Source organism: Canis aureus, chromosome 8, assembly GCF_053574225.1.
Source record: "Canis aureus isolate CA01 chromosome 8, VMU_Caureus_v.1.0, whole genome shotgun sequence".
NCBI classification, from domain to species: domain Eukaryota; kingdom Metazoa; phylum Chordata; class Mammalia; order Carnivora; family Canidae; genus Canis; species Canis aureus.
Genome location: NC_135618.1, coordinates 41,723,213 through 41,737,503, shown reverse-complemented (window position 1 = coordinate 41,737,503; position 14,291 = coordinate 41,723,213). Strand labels below are relative to the sequence as shown.

The following is a 14,291-nucleotide window of genomic DNA, read 5'->3' as shown; positions in this document are numbered from 1 at the left end:
GGCAGAAATTCTTATAAGACTGGCCGGGGGGATTAAACAAAGAAGGGTTAACTAGGAGGGCTGCATGGAAGAGGGGAGACTCCAGCCATCTCGAGAAAGAGATTTATGTAGAGGAAACAAGAACAACCTGGAGATTAAGGGCTAGGCCTGCAGAAATCCCAACATCTGAGAAAAGAGCTGGAAGAGCAGGGTGAGAGGTAGCAAATCCTCAGTGGAGCCAATAGCAATACCAAGTATGAATCTTGCCCTCAGCATGTGCCAGATTAACACTTCACTTATCTTACTTTGCTTAAATAATCCAGTGAGATAGGTACTGTTATCCCAGTGAGACAGTAGCAGGACTGGGATTTGAATCAAGGCAGTCATCTTCAGGGTCCATTTGCTTAACCACTGCATTAAAGAGTAATGAGCTAGAGCACTAATAAAAACAAGGCCAATTAAGCAGACAGAATGACTAGGTTCTGGAGTAATCCAGAATCTTGCTACCATAGAAAGGCATTCCGACTGGCAGCAGCATCATTCATTGCCCTGGAGCTTATAAGGAATAAGCTTATAAGGAATGCAGGATCTCAGGCCTCACTCCAGATTCCTGAGTCAGATTCTGCATTTTAACAAGCACCCCCAGGGGTTCTCTTGGCACACTGAAATGTGGGTGGTGCTGGTCTAGGAGTCTGCGGTCAATAACATAAATCTAATTCAAGAAGGGAGCACTGTGGGTGGAAACAGAGCAGGTAAGAGCCCTGATGAGCTGCTGGGTGTAAATACATTTCCAAAGCCACCTACAGCTGGCAGCAGTCACTTCTGACAGTGAACAAAACAGCCGTAGTTAAGAGCTAGAGTCAGTTCCAAGAACTAATGGCTCTGCCACCTACTCAAATGTGTGACCTCAGGCAAGTTACAAAACCCTAAAGATTCACTTTCAGCATCTAAAAGTGAAGGCAAAGGATAGTTCCTTGTTGGGTTTTCAAGATTAGGTGAGAAATTCTGTATTTGATGCTTATCACTGTGCCTGTTATATGTTAACCCCCCCACACACAAGCACTACCCATTACATCATAGTAATGGGTATGTCAAAATTATAGTAATGGGATGTCAAAATTATAACTTATGGATAGTAAGAGGCTCTGAAGGTCTCCATTATGGTGCCAAAGGCTGTGAAGATGGAAAAAGGTGCAGGGAAATTCGAAGTGCAGGTGAGCCCAATTTCCTCCCCTTGCATGGATGGAGTTCAAAGATGCCATTTCATTCTTGACTTTCACTATTAGAGAAACAAGGGTTACAGCACCCTTTTCAATGAAGTGAAGGGCAACCACATGTAGAATTAATAACAGGATGCCTACCTTCCAAAACAGCAGGTAGGATAAAAGCAAATCAAACAGAATCTGCAGAGCCAAGAAGAGAGAAAATAAATGAGGCAGGAAAAAAAAGTTCTTTTTAAGGAATTTTTAAAATGACAGTTGATCAAACATATGTATTATGACAAATATACTGAATCCTACTTTTAAAAGGCTAACAACACTCTCAGGCTGGGTGAACAAACAAGATCCATCCATAGTCTACTTCCGAGAGATACCTGCAACAAAAAGAAATTTTTAAAAAAAGTAACAATGAAAGGATGTATCCAGGCCCATGGGGAAGCACAGAAAGAGAGAAAGCAACACTTATTTCAGAAAAACGCAAGACAGAAAGCATTAACCAAAGCACAACATGGTCATTTATATTCATAAAAGTGTTGATCCATAACCAATTCTAGTCAATAAATAGTCTTTGTGAGTCAAATGACAGGAGCTCAAAGTACATAAAGCACAAACTTTGACCAGTTCCAAGAAAAACAGAACTACAGTAGTTCTAGGAGACCCTAACCAACCCATCCAAATAAAGTACACAAGGCTCCTGAAATACAAAATTAATAAGGTCTGTTAGAGAACATACTATTACAAATGCCCAAGGGATATCTCAGGAAAATTCATCCAGACCTACCCATTTATCCATCCATCCATCCCATCCCTTCATTCATCCATTCTATTGTTCTATCCATCCACTTACCCCTCAACCTACACACCATCCCAAATCCATCACCTACCCACTGACCCATCCATCCATGCGATGTGCACTGAGAATCTACTCCATACCAGGAACTGGAGATCCAAGAGAATACAAAGATGAGATGTTTATTAGGAATTTTATAGGCTTCCTCCATGCACAGAGGCAAAAAGGATAAGTAGACAAAGTAATTAAAAACAGAAGCATGGTGATCAACAATGGGATATGATTGAGTATAACAGGAGTTAACAAGGTATCAGCTAAGGTCTCAGATTTTCATTCAACAGAACGTGTGAAGAACAATGAGCAAGATGTGGTTCTTGAGGAACTTATATTCTAGTAAGAGGAAGTCAAGAAAATAAACATGAGAACTAAGAAGTTATTTCAGATGGTGTTAAGTGCCATAAAGAAGGTAAGGATAGAATAATGGAAAAGAGCATGTTTGGGACAGAAAAGACACTGATACCTTGGCCAGTCATCAGAGGCTCCTAGAAGAAGGTGGCATTGGATCTGAGAGCCTCCAGGAGCAGGGGGCTGACAGAGGCCAGGTCAGAAAGGTGCCTGGGACCCAGCTCCTGTCAGTCTGTTTGGGTGTTATTCTTGGAACAATGAGAAGCTTCTAGATCTACCTGAGTAGTCTGAAAGGTAACCCCCTGTGGGTCTTCTGGAGCCCTGAGGACACCATGGCTTCCTTAGGTAGCCAAACACCCCTCTAAGCCAGAGCTACCTATACAGGCAGCCTTGTAGCTTCCACGGAGGCTCAGATGGTAAATCCTGCTCTAATTACACTGGTAATTATGAAGTGACACTTGCTGAGCAGAAAAGAGCATTCCTTCTGTTAGGAAATGATCCCTGGGAAGCCAGTCCCAGCCTCTCTAACAGGGAGGGTGCTGTGAATTTACAAACAGCTGATGGAAGGGGGTGAGACCCAGTCCAGAAAGGGAGCACAGGCACCATCATGAGAAGTAAGGAGCCTATGTGTTGGGAAGGGACTCACCTGAGCGTTCACACGGACACTCCTTGTTGTGGAGACAGCAGTAAAAAGAAAATACTCCGCAGTCAGTTAGGCCTAGATTTTAATCCCTGTCCTGGCCTCAGTGAGCTGGGTTACCTGGAAAGGTTATTTGCTTCTCTGAGCATTAGGCTCTCCATGCACAATGGGTTTCTTGTGGGGGTACACCTGCACACAGTAGGGGTCTGAGAAAGGCCAGACACTTCTTCTCCAGGTTCTCCATACCTCTTGGTTGGGAGCTCAGGAGGGAGGAGGAAGGAAACAGCCTACCATGCAATTACTATGCTCCATGGTGATGCTGGAAGGGAGTTAAACAGCCAATGATAATAAGATTCCTGCCCCAAGTTCCCTGTGACGGCCAATAGCAGAGACATGAGAACAGAGCATCCATCAGAGCTCACAGAGGAGACAGACGAAGGCAGGTGATCAAAGGAATAAATCCACTGCAATCAGAAAAACAGCCTGCCTGCTTTCATCCATCTGGGAGGTGACGTAAGGACTCACACTCTAGCCAAAAACATACTTTTCTACTCAAACCACCATGGGCGTGGCAGATTTCTAGAACAGATCCCCTCAGGACTAATCAATCTTCTCCTTGGTCTGGCCACGTCTCTCAGTGCCTCAGCCCCCATTCTGAGCTAAGCTTTAGCAATACGCCACTGCCAAGGAGATTTATCCATTTTAAAAGGTCAGAGAATTACTGCCATTGAAGCCTGTGCACGGAGCAGGTGTAAATATGCCCCAGCTCCTCGTCATGCTTTATCACCCTCAGGAGAGGGGGACCCGGGGAAGGAAGTGAGGCTCCAGGAAGTTACTTTCCAGGCAAAACATTTAACTGCTTGGTGCCTAGGGAACCACAGATCCCTGTGGATGGGACCTACGTACCTAGGCCACCTTTATCACCCTCTCAGTCTCTAGCTTCCTGGGCTGCCAGAGAAGCTAGGGAGCTGGACCTTCCCTGTCCAGTTTTGTGAAACATCTCTCTGAGGGGAAGAAGGATGAACAACTCCACGCAACAGATTTAGACCTCACCCTAGTCACTGAAGTATTGGGAAGGCAAGGATGCAGAGTCCATCAAAAAGAAAAAAGAAAAACCAGCGACCACCACCTTGACCCATAAACACCAGATACTCTGTTTTGCTTCATGCTGGCTAATAAACCACCCAGAAGAGAGGAATGAAATGCCACTGCCCCGGTAGGAATTCCCATTTTCTCATGATCAGCTAAGAACTTTGGACCACCCCAAGATGCTCTGGGGGCTATGTGAGTGTGGGAAAGCCAAAACTGTAATGCAGTTTAAAAAAAAAAAAAGTCAATGCAGTAGTGTGGAAAATGTTGATACCTGGGGGAGTCTGGAGAAACCAGCAAACACATGAGGAAGGATCCAGGTTGCAGAGATGCACAGACTGGGGCTCAAATCCCAGCTCTGCCAGTTACAAGCTGTGTGACTATGGGCAAGGTACTTCATCTCTCTGGGCTTCTGCCCCCATGGTAGAAAGAGGGATGATGAGACTTAGCCCACCTAGGTACCATGGAGATTTAGGCTAATGTGAGTTTATCAGATAGCTCACATCTAATGTCCAACGAATTGGTATTATTTTGTCAAGTTGACTTTGTCCTGATTTTTATATACATACACATGTATATACATACACATCAGAAATTGAATAACTATCAACAAACCTATCAACAAATCAACCCAATCAACTGACTCAGCAACTGCATCAACTTTCCAAACTTTAGGGGTCAAGATGCCCAGTGGAAAAAGGGTCAGAGAACAGGAAATCCACTGGTTAGTGAGGAATAAATAGCACATTTGGTCCCTCAAGGTGAGAGGAGCCTGCCTATTCTCTTCAATCCATTCCACCCTTCTTCTGCCCAGTACCGTGCACAGAGTAGAATGTGCTAACCAGGAACAATACCCCCAAGTACAGGACGACATGGTGGTTGAAAACATGGGCCCTGGAGCCAGTCTGCCAGGCTTCAAATCCCAGCCAACACTGGAGTGACCTTGCTGAGATTCAATTTCCTCCTGTTAAAAGAGGGAGACAGTTTGGCGGTTCTTCAAAAAGTTCAACACAGAATTACTCTATGACCCTGCAATTCTATTCCTACGTATCTACCCAAAATAATTAAAAGCAAGTGTTTATATACTTGTACATGCATGTTCCCAGCAACACTAACCACAATGGCCAAAACACCCCAACAACAGATGAGTGGATAAACGAACATGGCATATCCATACAACAGAACGTTACTCAGCCACATTCTGAGTAAAGGAATAAAGTACTGACACGTGCTACAATGTGGATGAATCTTGTAAACATTATGCTTAGTGAGAGAAACCGATCACTAAAGGCCACATACCGTAGGATTCCATTCATGTAAAATGTCCAGAATAAGCAAATCCAGAGAGAGAGAAAGCAAATCAGTGGTCGTCAGGGGCTGGGGGGGTGGGGACAGGGAGTGGCTGCTAATGGGGTTACCTGTGGGTGCCGAAAATGCTGAGAGAGAAGTTGACAACACCTTGAATGTACTAAATGCCACTAAATTGTTCATGATAAAACAGTTACTTTTACATTATATGTATTTTGCCTCAGTACATTACTTTTAATTATTCAAATTCTTCTACCCAAAACTGGCAGCCAACAGCAGGAGCCTGGGAAGGGGTCTCCAATGGGCAGTAATACCAGCAGGAGAAGGAAACGGGGATCACAGAGCATGCTGTAATCACTACTCACAGGAGAGAGACCATCGGTGCAGCCTCCTTCACCACCTACACCAACTCCAGGCCACCCATGGGCCAGCCATACATCTCTCCAATCCCATCACACAGGAAATTTACATGGGTAATAAAAAGCCGCTATCTTGATACTCATCTTAGGAAGAAAAAAAATCTTACATTTGTATTAATTTTCCTTCCCGGGTTTTAATTGAAGAGAGGATACAGTGTCATGAGGGAAATAAAACCTTACTTCATCTATCCAAGGGCCATGTGGCTTCATTAGAAGTTACATTAGCTCCTCATTAAGCAACAATAATAATGTGGAGTCAGAATCAATGAAAAAAATGCATTGCCCCAAGGTATAGATCTGTTTGGTTCAATTATAGTCTTACATGGCCAAGCTCCGGTGGCTCCGATGCTAATAAAAATGTGTGATGCCAGAAGATGTGGCTTCCTTCCTCTGCCTTCAAAGCTGAATGATGACAGAGGCAAGGGCATGGCTTCCACCCTCACAACCACTGTCATCACTTCTAATAAGAAGCTGTCTAATCACTTGCCCACCCACACCCTGGCAAAACTGATTTCTAGAGTTCATACATCAATGGTGCCAAGTACGTTCCATGTCACTAGCTTCCCTGATCCATCTGTAGAGACTGCTCTGGGTGAGGGTTGAATGGCTCTGTGGTTGATGATAGATGTCTGCCTCAGGCATAGGACTGGAGAGCTGTGCCCCATGGCACATATGTGCCACTTATGCCCAGGGGCCCCTCCAGCTGGGAAAGGAGCTTAAGAAAACTATCACCCTGGCGATGCCCACCCCACTCCTTAGCCACACCCCTACATGGCTGGGCTGGGTTTGCACAGTCATAGAGTACAGGAGACTTGACCTCCTTCATTTTCAAACAGACTTAACAAAACTCCTACGTCAGAACAAAATAGGTACTTACCTGACTCTCGACCAGGTCATACGGCAGGGACAGTAAATCCTGCATTAAAAAAATACAAAGACAAGGAACACTGAGTTTCACATTGCAATGATTGCTCTTCCTATGTTTTTCTCTTAGACCAAAAAACTACAGTCTTTGGGAAGAGATATTTATCAATCCAAAAATGTTCGTTGAGTGCCTAATGCATGCCAGGGACTGTTGCAAGCTCTGCATTTATAATAGTAAACAACATGGCAAGTTCCTGCCATGGAGTGGGAGAGAGAAGATGGAGAATATAGCAAATGAGGAAGGTAATAAATAACTAACAGGTGAAAATAATTATCAGACAGTGGTAAGTCCAAAGATGATAAAATGGGCTATACGGTAGGGAATGAGGAGTGCTACTGTAGACTGGGAGTTGAGGTGGCAGGTATGGAGAGCTGAATGGCAAGAAGAAGCCAGATATATCCGGGGCAGGTATTTTCAATGCACGGCCAGCAAGTACAAAGGCCCTGGGGCAGGCACAAATGAATGAGAGCCAGCCAACAGGAAGGCTGAAGCGGCTGGGAGTAGTTGCACATCAGCAACGCAGGCAGGGACCAGATCACATCTGGCCCTGAAGGCCAACACACAAATCTGAGTGTTTTTCTAAGTTAGGAAGCCACAGAAGTATCTTTTCACAGTACAAAAAAAATGCCACTCCCTACTCGGCTCAGTAGCCCCAAGTAGCCCCAGTGGAGAGGACTGATCTATGCACATGCTCCTCTCTTCCTCGTAAATGCTGTGCCAGCTCCCAGCACAGGAAGGGCCCTGGCAGAGTTGGAAGGGAAAAGGTAAGTTGCAGAGACACTCTGAAATGCAAATTTCAGGGTCAGCCTGTCCTGTGCCCAGGATTATCACCCTCTAGGTTGAGATGATTTGCCACCCAAGGGGGAGAGAAGGTACTACAAGCTCCCCTTTTCCCTGCCTCAAGCTCAAATCAAGCCTTTCATCATATACCCGTGGACTCTACCAGCACCTTGGAATCCAAAACAGATAAACAAGAAAATGCCTTTTCCAGACTCTACCCAACCAAGGATAACCCCCTGGGCACAGTCTGGTCTCAAGCAGGGTCAGGGCCTAATGAGCTGTATGGAGGAGTTGAACCAAAAAGTACCCAAAAGGGCAAAGGAATTAGATACGGCTCTGCTTCCCGAGGTCTCAGGCCCAGCTGACCTCCCCACCTAGATATAGAAACATCCAACCCTTACCTCCCACCAACACCCCTTGCTGAGTTTCAGGTTCCTCATCCTACCTCACAGGGTGGTCATGGGGATTAAATGAGACACCACCTGCCCAGTTCAGACAGCACTCAGTAAAGGCCTAAGTGTTAAGAGCTGTTATCAACACGTTTGTTATCATTATTGGTCAAGCCCATGACCAAGTGATTGACAATGAACATGTACTAGAACCAGTCATCATAGTCCATTTACATATAGAAAAATGCTCAGGGGGATGACTGAGCTAGAGCCACAATTCAGAAATAGGTAATCTGTAGAGTGGATGCTGGATGAATGCCTGAAGGATGAGCTGCTTCTCCTACTCCTAACCAAAGGGTGATCCACTTGGGCATGCCTGTGGCTTTTCTCTCCTGTTTGCAAGGAGTAAATAGGAGGGCTTGTCCTGTCTGCCTGTGCCTCTCACATCAGTTTCAGGAACGTCATGCTGCCCCACTCACGTGGGTCTTTGGCCTCAAGTTTACCAGGGAGGTATACACGGAGAGTGTAAGGTAGAGCCTGGGGTCTACGTACACAGAGCAGACGAGTGTAGACCTTTTCCCCGGGGTCTACAGCCTTTCCTCTACCAATCCCCCTCCTCCCCTTACCTTCAAACCAGCTCCTTCCTGGTCCCAGAAATGTATTCAAAGCTCACCCTTCTTTTCCTTGACCCCTGTTTTACAAACAAAGCTCTGTTCTCTTTGCTTCTTCCCATTCAACCTCCAGGACTGTGCTCAACATGGGAGATGCTGTAAGGAGCACAAAGAGACACGGTCCCCAACGGCACCATGGTCTGACGGAGAAGTAGCGGGTCACAAAATACAAGTGAGGCTACGGCCCTCAAGAAGAGTGTGTGAGGCTCCGTCCTGCCCTCTCATTTGCTCCTCGGTGCCTGGAACCCCCGTCCACCTCCTCAGCCTTATTGGACAACCATAGCTCCTTCTACCTTCTCAGCTTGGCAGGAGCCCTCTGCAGTTACTCTCCACAACCTTCGCAAAATACCGTCTTTTCCTCTTTCTGACTTTTCCCCAGAGTGCTTCCTCATTGGGCTCTGTCTCCTGTGCCTGTTCCAGGAACACCCGTATCCTCTGCATGCTTCTTCCTCAGCTTCCCTTGGGACCACTTATTATCTATCCCCTTAGAACCTCAGCTCTCCTGGGCTCCAGACCCCACAAACTGACTATCCTCTCCTCTCTCCAAGTACCACTGACATTTCAACTCCACAGGACCCAGCCAAGCTCTCCTCTTGCCACCAGCTGCACCTCCTTCATCTTAGGGCTCTCCCAGCCCACGGAGCCTGCAGCCTGGGTGCCTGCCCTGGCTTATCCCCACATTGAATCCCAGCTGATCCACTGCAGCTGTGTCGCTTGCACTGCACTCTTGTCCCCGGTCTGGTTACTGCATAATAATTGCATAATAATAGACTCTTCAAAGGCTTCTGGACACGTCTCTGTGCTGCTGAAAACAATTTGGCTGAAAACAAGGAGACCGGCAGGACAATTTGGTCAAAATGAATATTCTGTGGCCGTTGTTTTCGGGGTGTTGGTTATCTTGGTGTGCCATGAAGTGGTTTTAAAGACTTTTTATGCATCCTTAACCACTTGGATCCATTTATGCCCCATATTAAACAGTTTCATTTTATTTTGTTTAAGAAATCAAAGACCCGTATTGCCAAGTTCAAGTGTAACTAATGGCAGACACAGGGCAATGAAAAGAAAGAGTCTCCTATAAAAAATTCGTTTATAGCATTCATCTGGATGAGCTTCATGTAACAGTCCCTTGAAAAGCAATGTATGTGCTTTATGTCAATGTGCCACCCTGTGAAAATCCATTTTGCAGGATGTGTGATCCTGGAAAAGTAGGGTGTCAATTGAATTTATATAAATCAAAATCAATATTATTTTCCCCACCACTTTTCTGAATGATAAATGAAGAAGTCCCTATCACTCTCCAAAGTCATCTCTGAAAAGACATAGATGCAATTTTGACATGTATTCTTCCTACACGTGTACAAATATATCCGCCCATATATGCATATATACATACAAACATACTTTTATTTTAAAAATGGATCAGAACTATAGATATTGACCTACGCACTTGCTTTTGCTTTTTATAATCTTACCAAGAGGGTATCTTTTTCAGATAGTTCATGTAGAGTTAGCTTTCTCAATTTCAGCACTGTTGAAAATTTGGATGGGATAATTCTTTGTGTAGGGGGTGCCAAAGGTTCCCCGAGGGATCTATGAGCTATGGAAAGAACCCCTGATGTGGAACCATCTCTTCTTTTCAACAGCTGCATATAATTTCATACTATGGGTGTACCATAATTTAACTATCCTCATATTCACTGACATTCAAAATCTATTTTAAATTCATCAGAGAACCTGATGGTTAAAATTTTTTTTTCAATGTATAAAGAGTCATTTTACTCTATCCTTCTCATAAAATTTGAATTACTGTGTATCTGGTTTGTTTAAAACAGACAGGTCCTCTGTGTGCATTAGGCAGCTCTATAGGTTTCTTTTTATGTTTGTTCATATGACGTGGGCATTGACAGAACTCCACCTATGTCAGAGAAAGAGGTGATTTTTAGTGCCGTGACAGCATAGGGAGGTGGCGCTCTCATGAACCATTGGTGGGGGCAGCAGTTGGTACCACCTGTCTGGCAGGCAATCAGGCAAAACAGATCAAAAGCCGTCACCCTGTCTAACAATCTATTTCTTGTTCAGTAAAATTAAGTGGATAGCTCCGGTCTGTCCCTTCCCTTCTCTTTAGGCTGGATGAACTCACTGAAACTAGATGGCTCTCAAAGATAAATGCCTGGTCCTTCTCAGAAAGACAATTAATGAGCTCAGAGACTGCTTAAACCAAGATGAAATGTGAGATTAACAGACGCAGGGCCATCTATCTACCCTGCCAACAGGCTATCTCTTCCTCTCCGGGCTGTTTCATTAGATGCCGCCAAGGAAACCCACCAACACCGTGGCTATCGGGGCTATTTTTGAGATAATTGCAAGGCTTGGGCTTGGATCCACTTAAATCAGAAATATGGGACAGAGAAGGATTAAGGCGAGCCCTACCCTTTTCTACTCTGCCAAAAATGTCCCAACGGGCTTTAAAGGGAAGAAAAAACCGCATGAAACTTTCATCAGAGCCTGGTTGGTTTGCTGCAGGAGCTGTGGGCCTGAAGTTCCAATTCTGAACAGTGCCCAGTACAATAATTAGGCACCTCTCCTCCCTGCAGTCCTGCTGGTCTCCTCACCCACCCCTTCTGCTCTCTGTGTCTGGGAACCTGAGTTGCCTTAGGGGAAGGGAAGAGAGGAAAAGAAGGAAAGAGAGAAGAGGGGCAGACAACAGTTCAAGACAGGATCCTATGCCATAACTGTAGTCAGGAAGTACCAAACCAGTGTACTCTACGGAAACTCAGATGTTACCACCTATGAGCCACTCTTAAAAACCGAATCCAATCTCCATTCACATGATCTTGCAAGCAGGTAGATCACGACAGGGTTAAGTCTCCTCTAGGTCGGCTTTCCCTCTCCCCCCTCCAGTCTGCAATCTCCTGGAAAGCACACAAGAATGTAAAACTGCAAGAGCCCCTCAGAAACGACCCAGCTTGCCTGCTGCTTTTACATCCCTCTCCCCAGTGAAGAAAAGATCAGAAACAGTATTTCTGCAGACCCTCCTTTCCTCGTCATCGACTTCATGAGCAGAATTTCAACCTTGACGTTTAATGTGTCCCCTCACTCCCACCCTGACAACAAACACAATAACCCTGGGAGATCAAGCAATGATCATAATAGCTGCTAAGTGAAGTCCAAGCAGGTGACGCACTTTGCTCCTGCAATGGGATTAGAACTTGGATTAATTTTTGTGCTTTTCCGCTGTGCCCTTCCTTATATAAGACTTTTCATCAGTCAGAGGCCTCCTCCTCGCCTTAGGGAGGATTACGATTTACTTTAGTGGGAGTGAAAGGAAAAAGACAGTGTTCAGTCTTTTTGATTTCCAAAGGAATCTGCCAAACCGATGCCTATACAACAGTCTAGTCATTGGAGGGAGATCATGACACCCAGGATGAGAAGTCCAGGTGTTTGTGTCCCATCACCATGTGAAAGGAACCTTCTACTAATGCAGCTGCCCAAAGACTGGATGGTCCAGGACTTCCATTCACACCCTGAACCCTGTAGAGCTCTAAAAACTTCTCCATGTGCACCTCTTATTCAGTGGTGAAAAAGAAGATGCACAAGCCCTTTAGATGGAACAGCGGTGAACTCCACCCCATTATCCTTGCATTGAAACATTAAATCCCCACAAAAAGACCCCAGAAAAGGTGATGGTGGTGGTGGTGGTGGTGATGATGATGAGGAGGAGGAGGAGGAGGAGGATGGCTTCACATATCACAAAAACAAAGAAGTAATGTTCTCAGGGGCTCTGTACTCAAGCTGGGATTCAAACCTGCTTTGTCTGAGATTCTAATTCCAAGACCTCTCATGGCCACTGATTCTATCATATAAATGGAAGACCATACTTGGCATTGTGCAGAAGGACATACTCACTTGCCCTCAGGTGGCTTCCAAGTAACTTCGGAAGACAAAACTCTAATAGTTATGCAGAAATGGTATATTATAACAGAGAGGCAAGGAATACAGCACTCCAGATGAGGAAAGGAAGCATTTCAGCTGCGTCTCCCAGAAAACAGATGCTGAGGTGGAGTCAGGTACATGGAAGATTTACTAGGGAGTGACACTTGAGTAGGGGATTAAATAGTATTCTCCCAAAATGTTATGTTCAATTTCTCCTAATCCCCCAAAACTTGTGCATATAACCTTATTTGGGGAAAAGGTCTCTGCAGATATAATCAAGGTAAGATAAGGTCATACTGGATTTGGGTGGGCCCTAAAAGCAAAGACAGTGTCCTTATAAGAGAAAGGTAAAGGAAGATTTGAGACATGAGACACAGGGGGGGGAAAGCCATATGAAGACAGAGGCAGAGGCTAAAGGGACATGGCCACAAGCCAAGGAATGCCAGGGGCCACCAGAAACTGGGAGAGGCAAGGAAGGATTCTCTTCTACAGCCTTGGAAGGGAGAGCACAGCCCTGCCGACATCCTGAACTTCTGTCTCCAGCACTGAGAGGGGATAAATTTCTGTTGTTTTAAGGCACCCAGTTTCTGATCATTTTTCACAGCAGCAGCAGCAGCACACTGATAGAGCTGTGAAAAGAGAAGGGAGCCAGCAAGATTGGGCAGGGGAGCCGCCAGACATGCCTGCAGATCTAACAGTGTCTGGCAGCTCACAGGGGACTCAAGAGCCCAGGCTGCCCATTACAGGAGTCCCGTGTCACACAGAAATGGCCAGGCCCTAGTACAGAGTCTTGCAGTCATTGGCTGGGACCAACCTGAGAAGAGCAGGGCAGCCCAAGCACTGAGGCGAAACTGAGGTCTCAACAGCCAGAGACTGTCATCTGCCCACACCATTCACGGTAGGGCCACAATTCCTTTCTCAAAAGGGCCATTCTGTGTCTACCATAGCATGGACATGGAGATAACAGGATCAAAGTTCCACCCCACTTTAAAATCCCCCAGGGTGCAACAGGGGTCAGAAGAATCACTACCTGTCTCAACACGTGGCTCCGTCATTCCATCATTCATTCACTCCACCATGGTTTTCTTTGGGCCTGCTGTGTCCCTGCACTGTCCTGGATGAACTGGTAATCTTGGGTGATTCTGGAGCAGCTCCTGACCCCTGGCACCTGCATTCTAGTTAGCGGGACAGAGCAAGCTGAAAGGTGCTAAAGATGAGGCTGGAGGGTCAAGCAGGCAGAGTATCAAAGGGGCCTTGGAATCCACAGTAATCAGGAGACTGGAGTTTCCTAAATACAAGGGGAAATCATTGGATAGGATAGCAGGAAGGGATGGAGTCAGTCTTCTTCTTAGATGGAGTATGGTTAGGACAGAGCAAGAATATAAATAGCTTATCATGTTAGGAGGTTCCTGCGGTTCCTGCAAAAGGTCATGTAAGTGTGAATGGTAGCAGTGGAGATGGAGAAAGAGATCAAGTCAAGGAATATTGTGGAAATACAATCAAGGGGACATGCTGGTGTGTCACAAGGGGTATTTGTGTTGTGGGTCAAGAGGCCAGGAAAATATCATTATCCTTGATTTCCTGACTTGCATTTCTGGTGGAGTTATGCTCATTATTGGTCTGAGGAAGATCAGGGGTTGGGATGGAGAGGGTACTGGTAGAGATTATGAAAGTAAGTAATAGACATGTGAACATGTGATATTTGAGATGTTCATGAAACATTCATTTAGAGTGGCCAAGAAA

The 14,291-nt window shown here is 45.4% G+C and overlaps 1 protein-coding gene across 15 annotated transcripts in view; it reads right to left on the bottom strand.

The window, feature by feature from the left end:
• RBFOX1 (RNA binding fox-1 homolog 1) overlaps window positions 1-14,291 on the bottom strand; it is a 2,042,337-nt gene that overhangs the window by 1,846,082 nt on the left and 181,964 nt on the right. For 13 of the 15 annotated variants that reach the window (XM_077906543.1, XM_077906545.1, XM_077906551.1 and 10 more), the window contains exon 2: window positions 6,728-6,766. The exons of the other annotated variants lie outside the window; for them this stretch is intronic. In XM_077906543.1, the coding sequence (XP_077762669.1) occupies window positions 6,728-6,766 (39 nt within the window). The remainder of the gene's footprint in view (window positions 1-6,727; window positions 6,767-14,291) is intronic. 15 annotated transcript variants of the gene reach the window in all.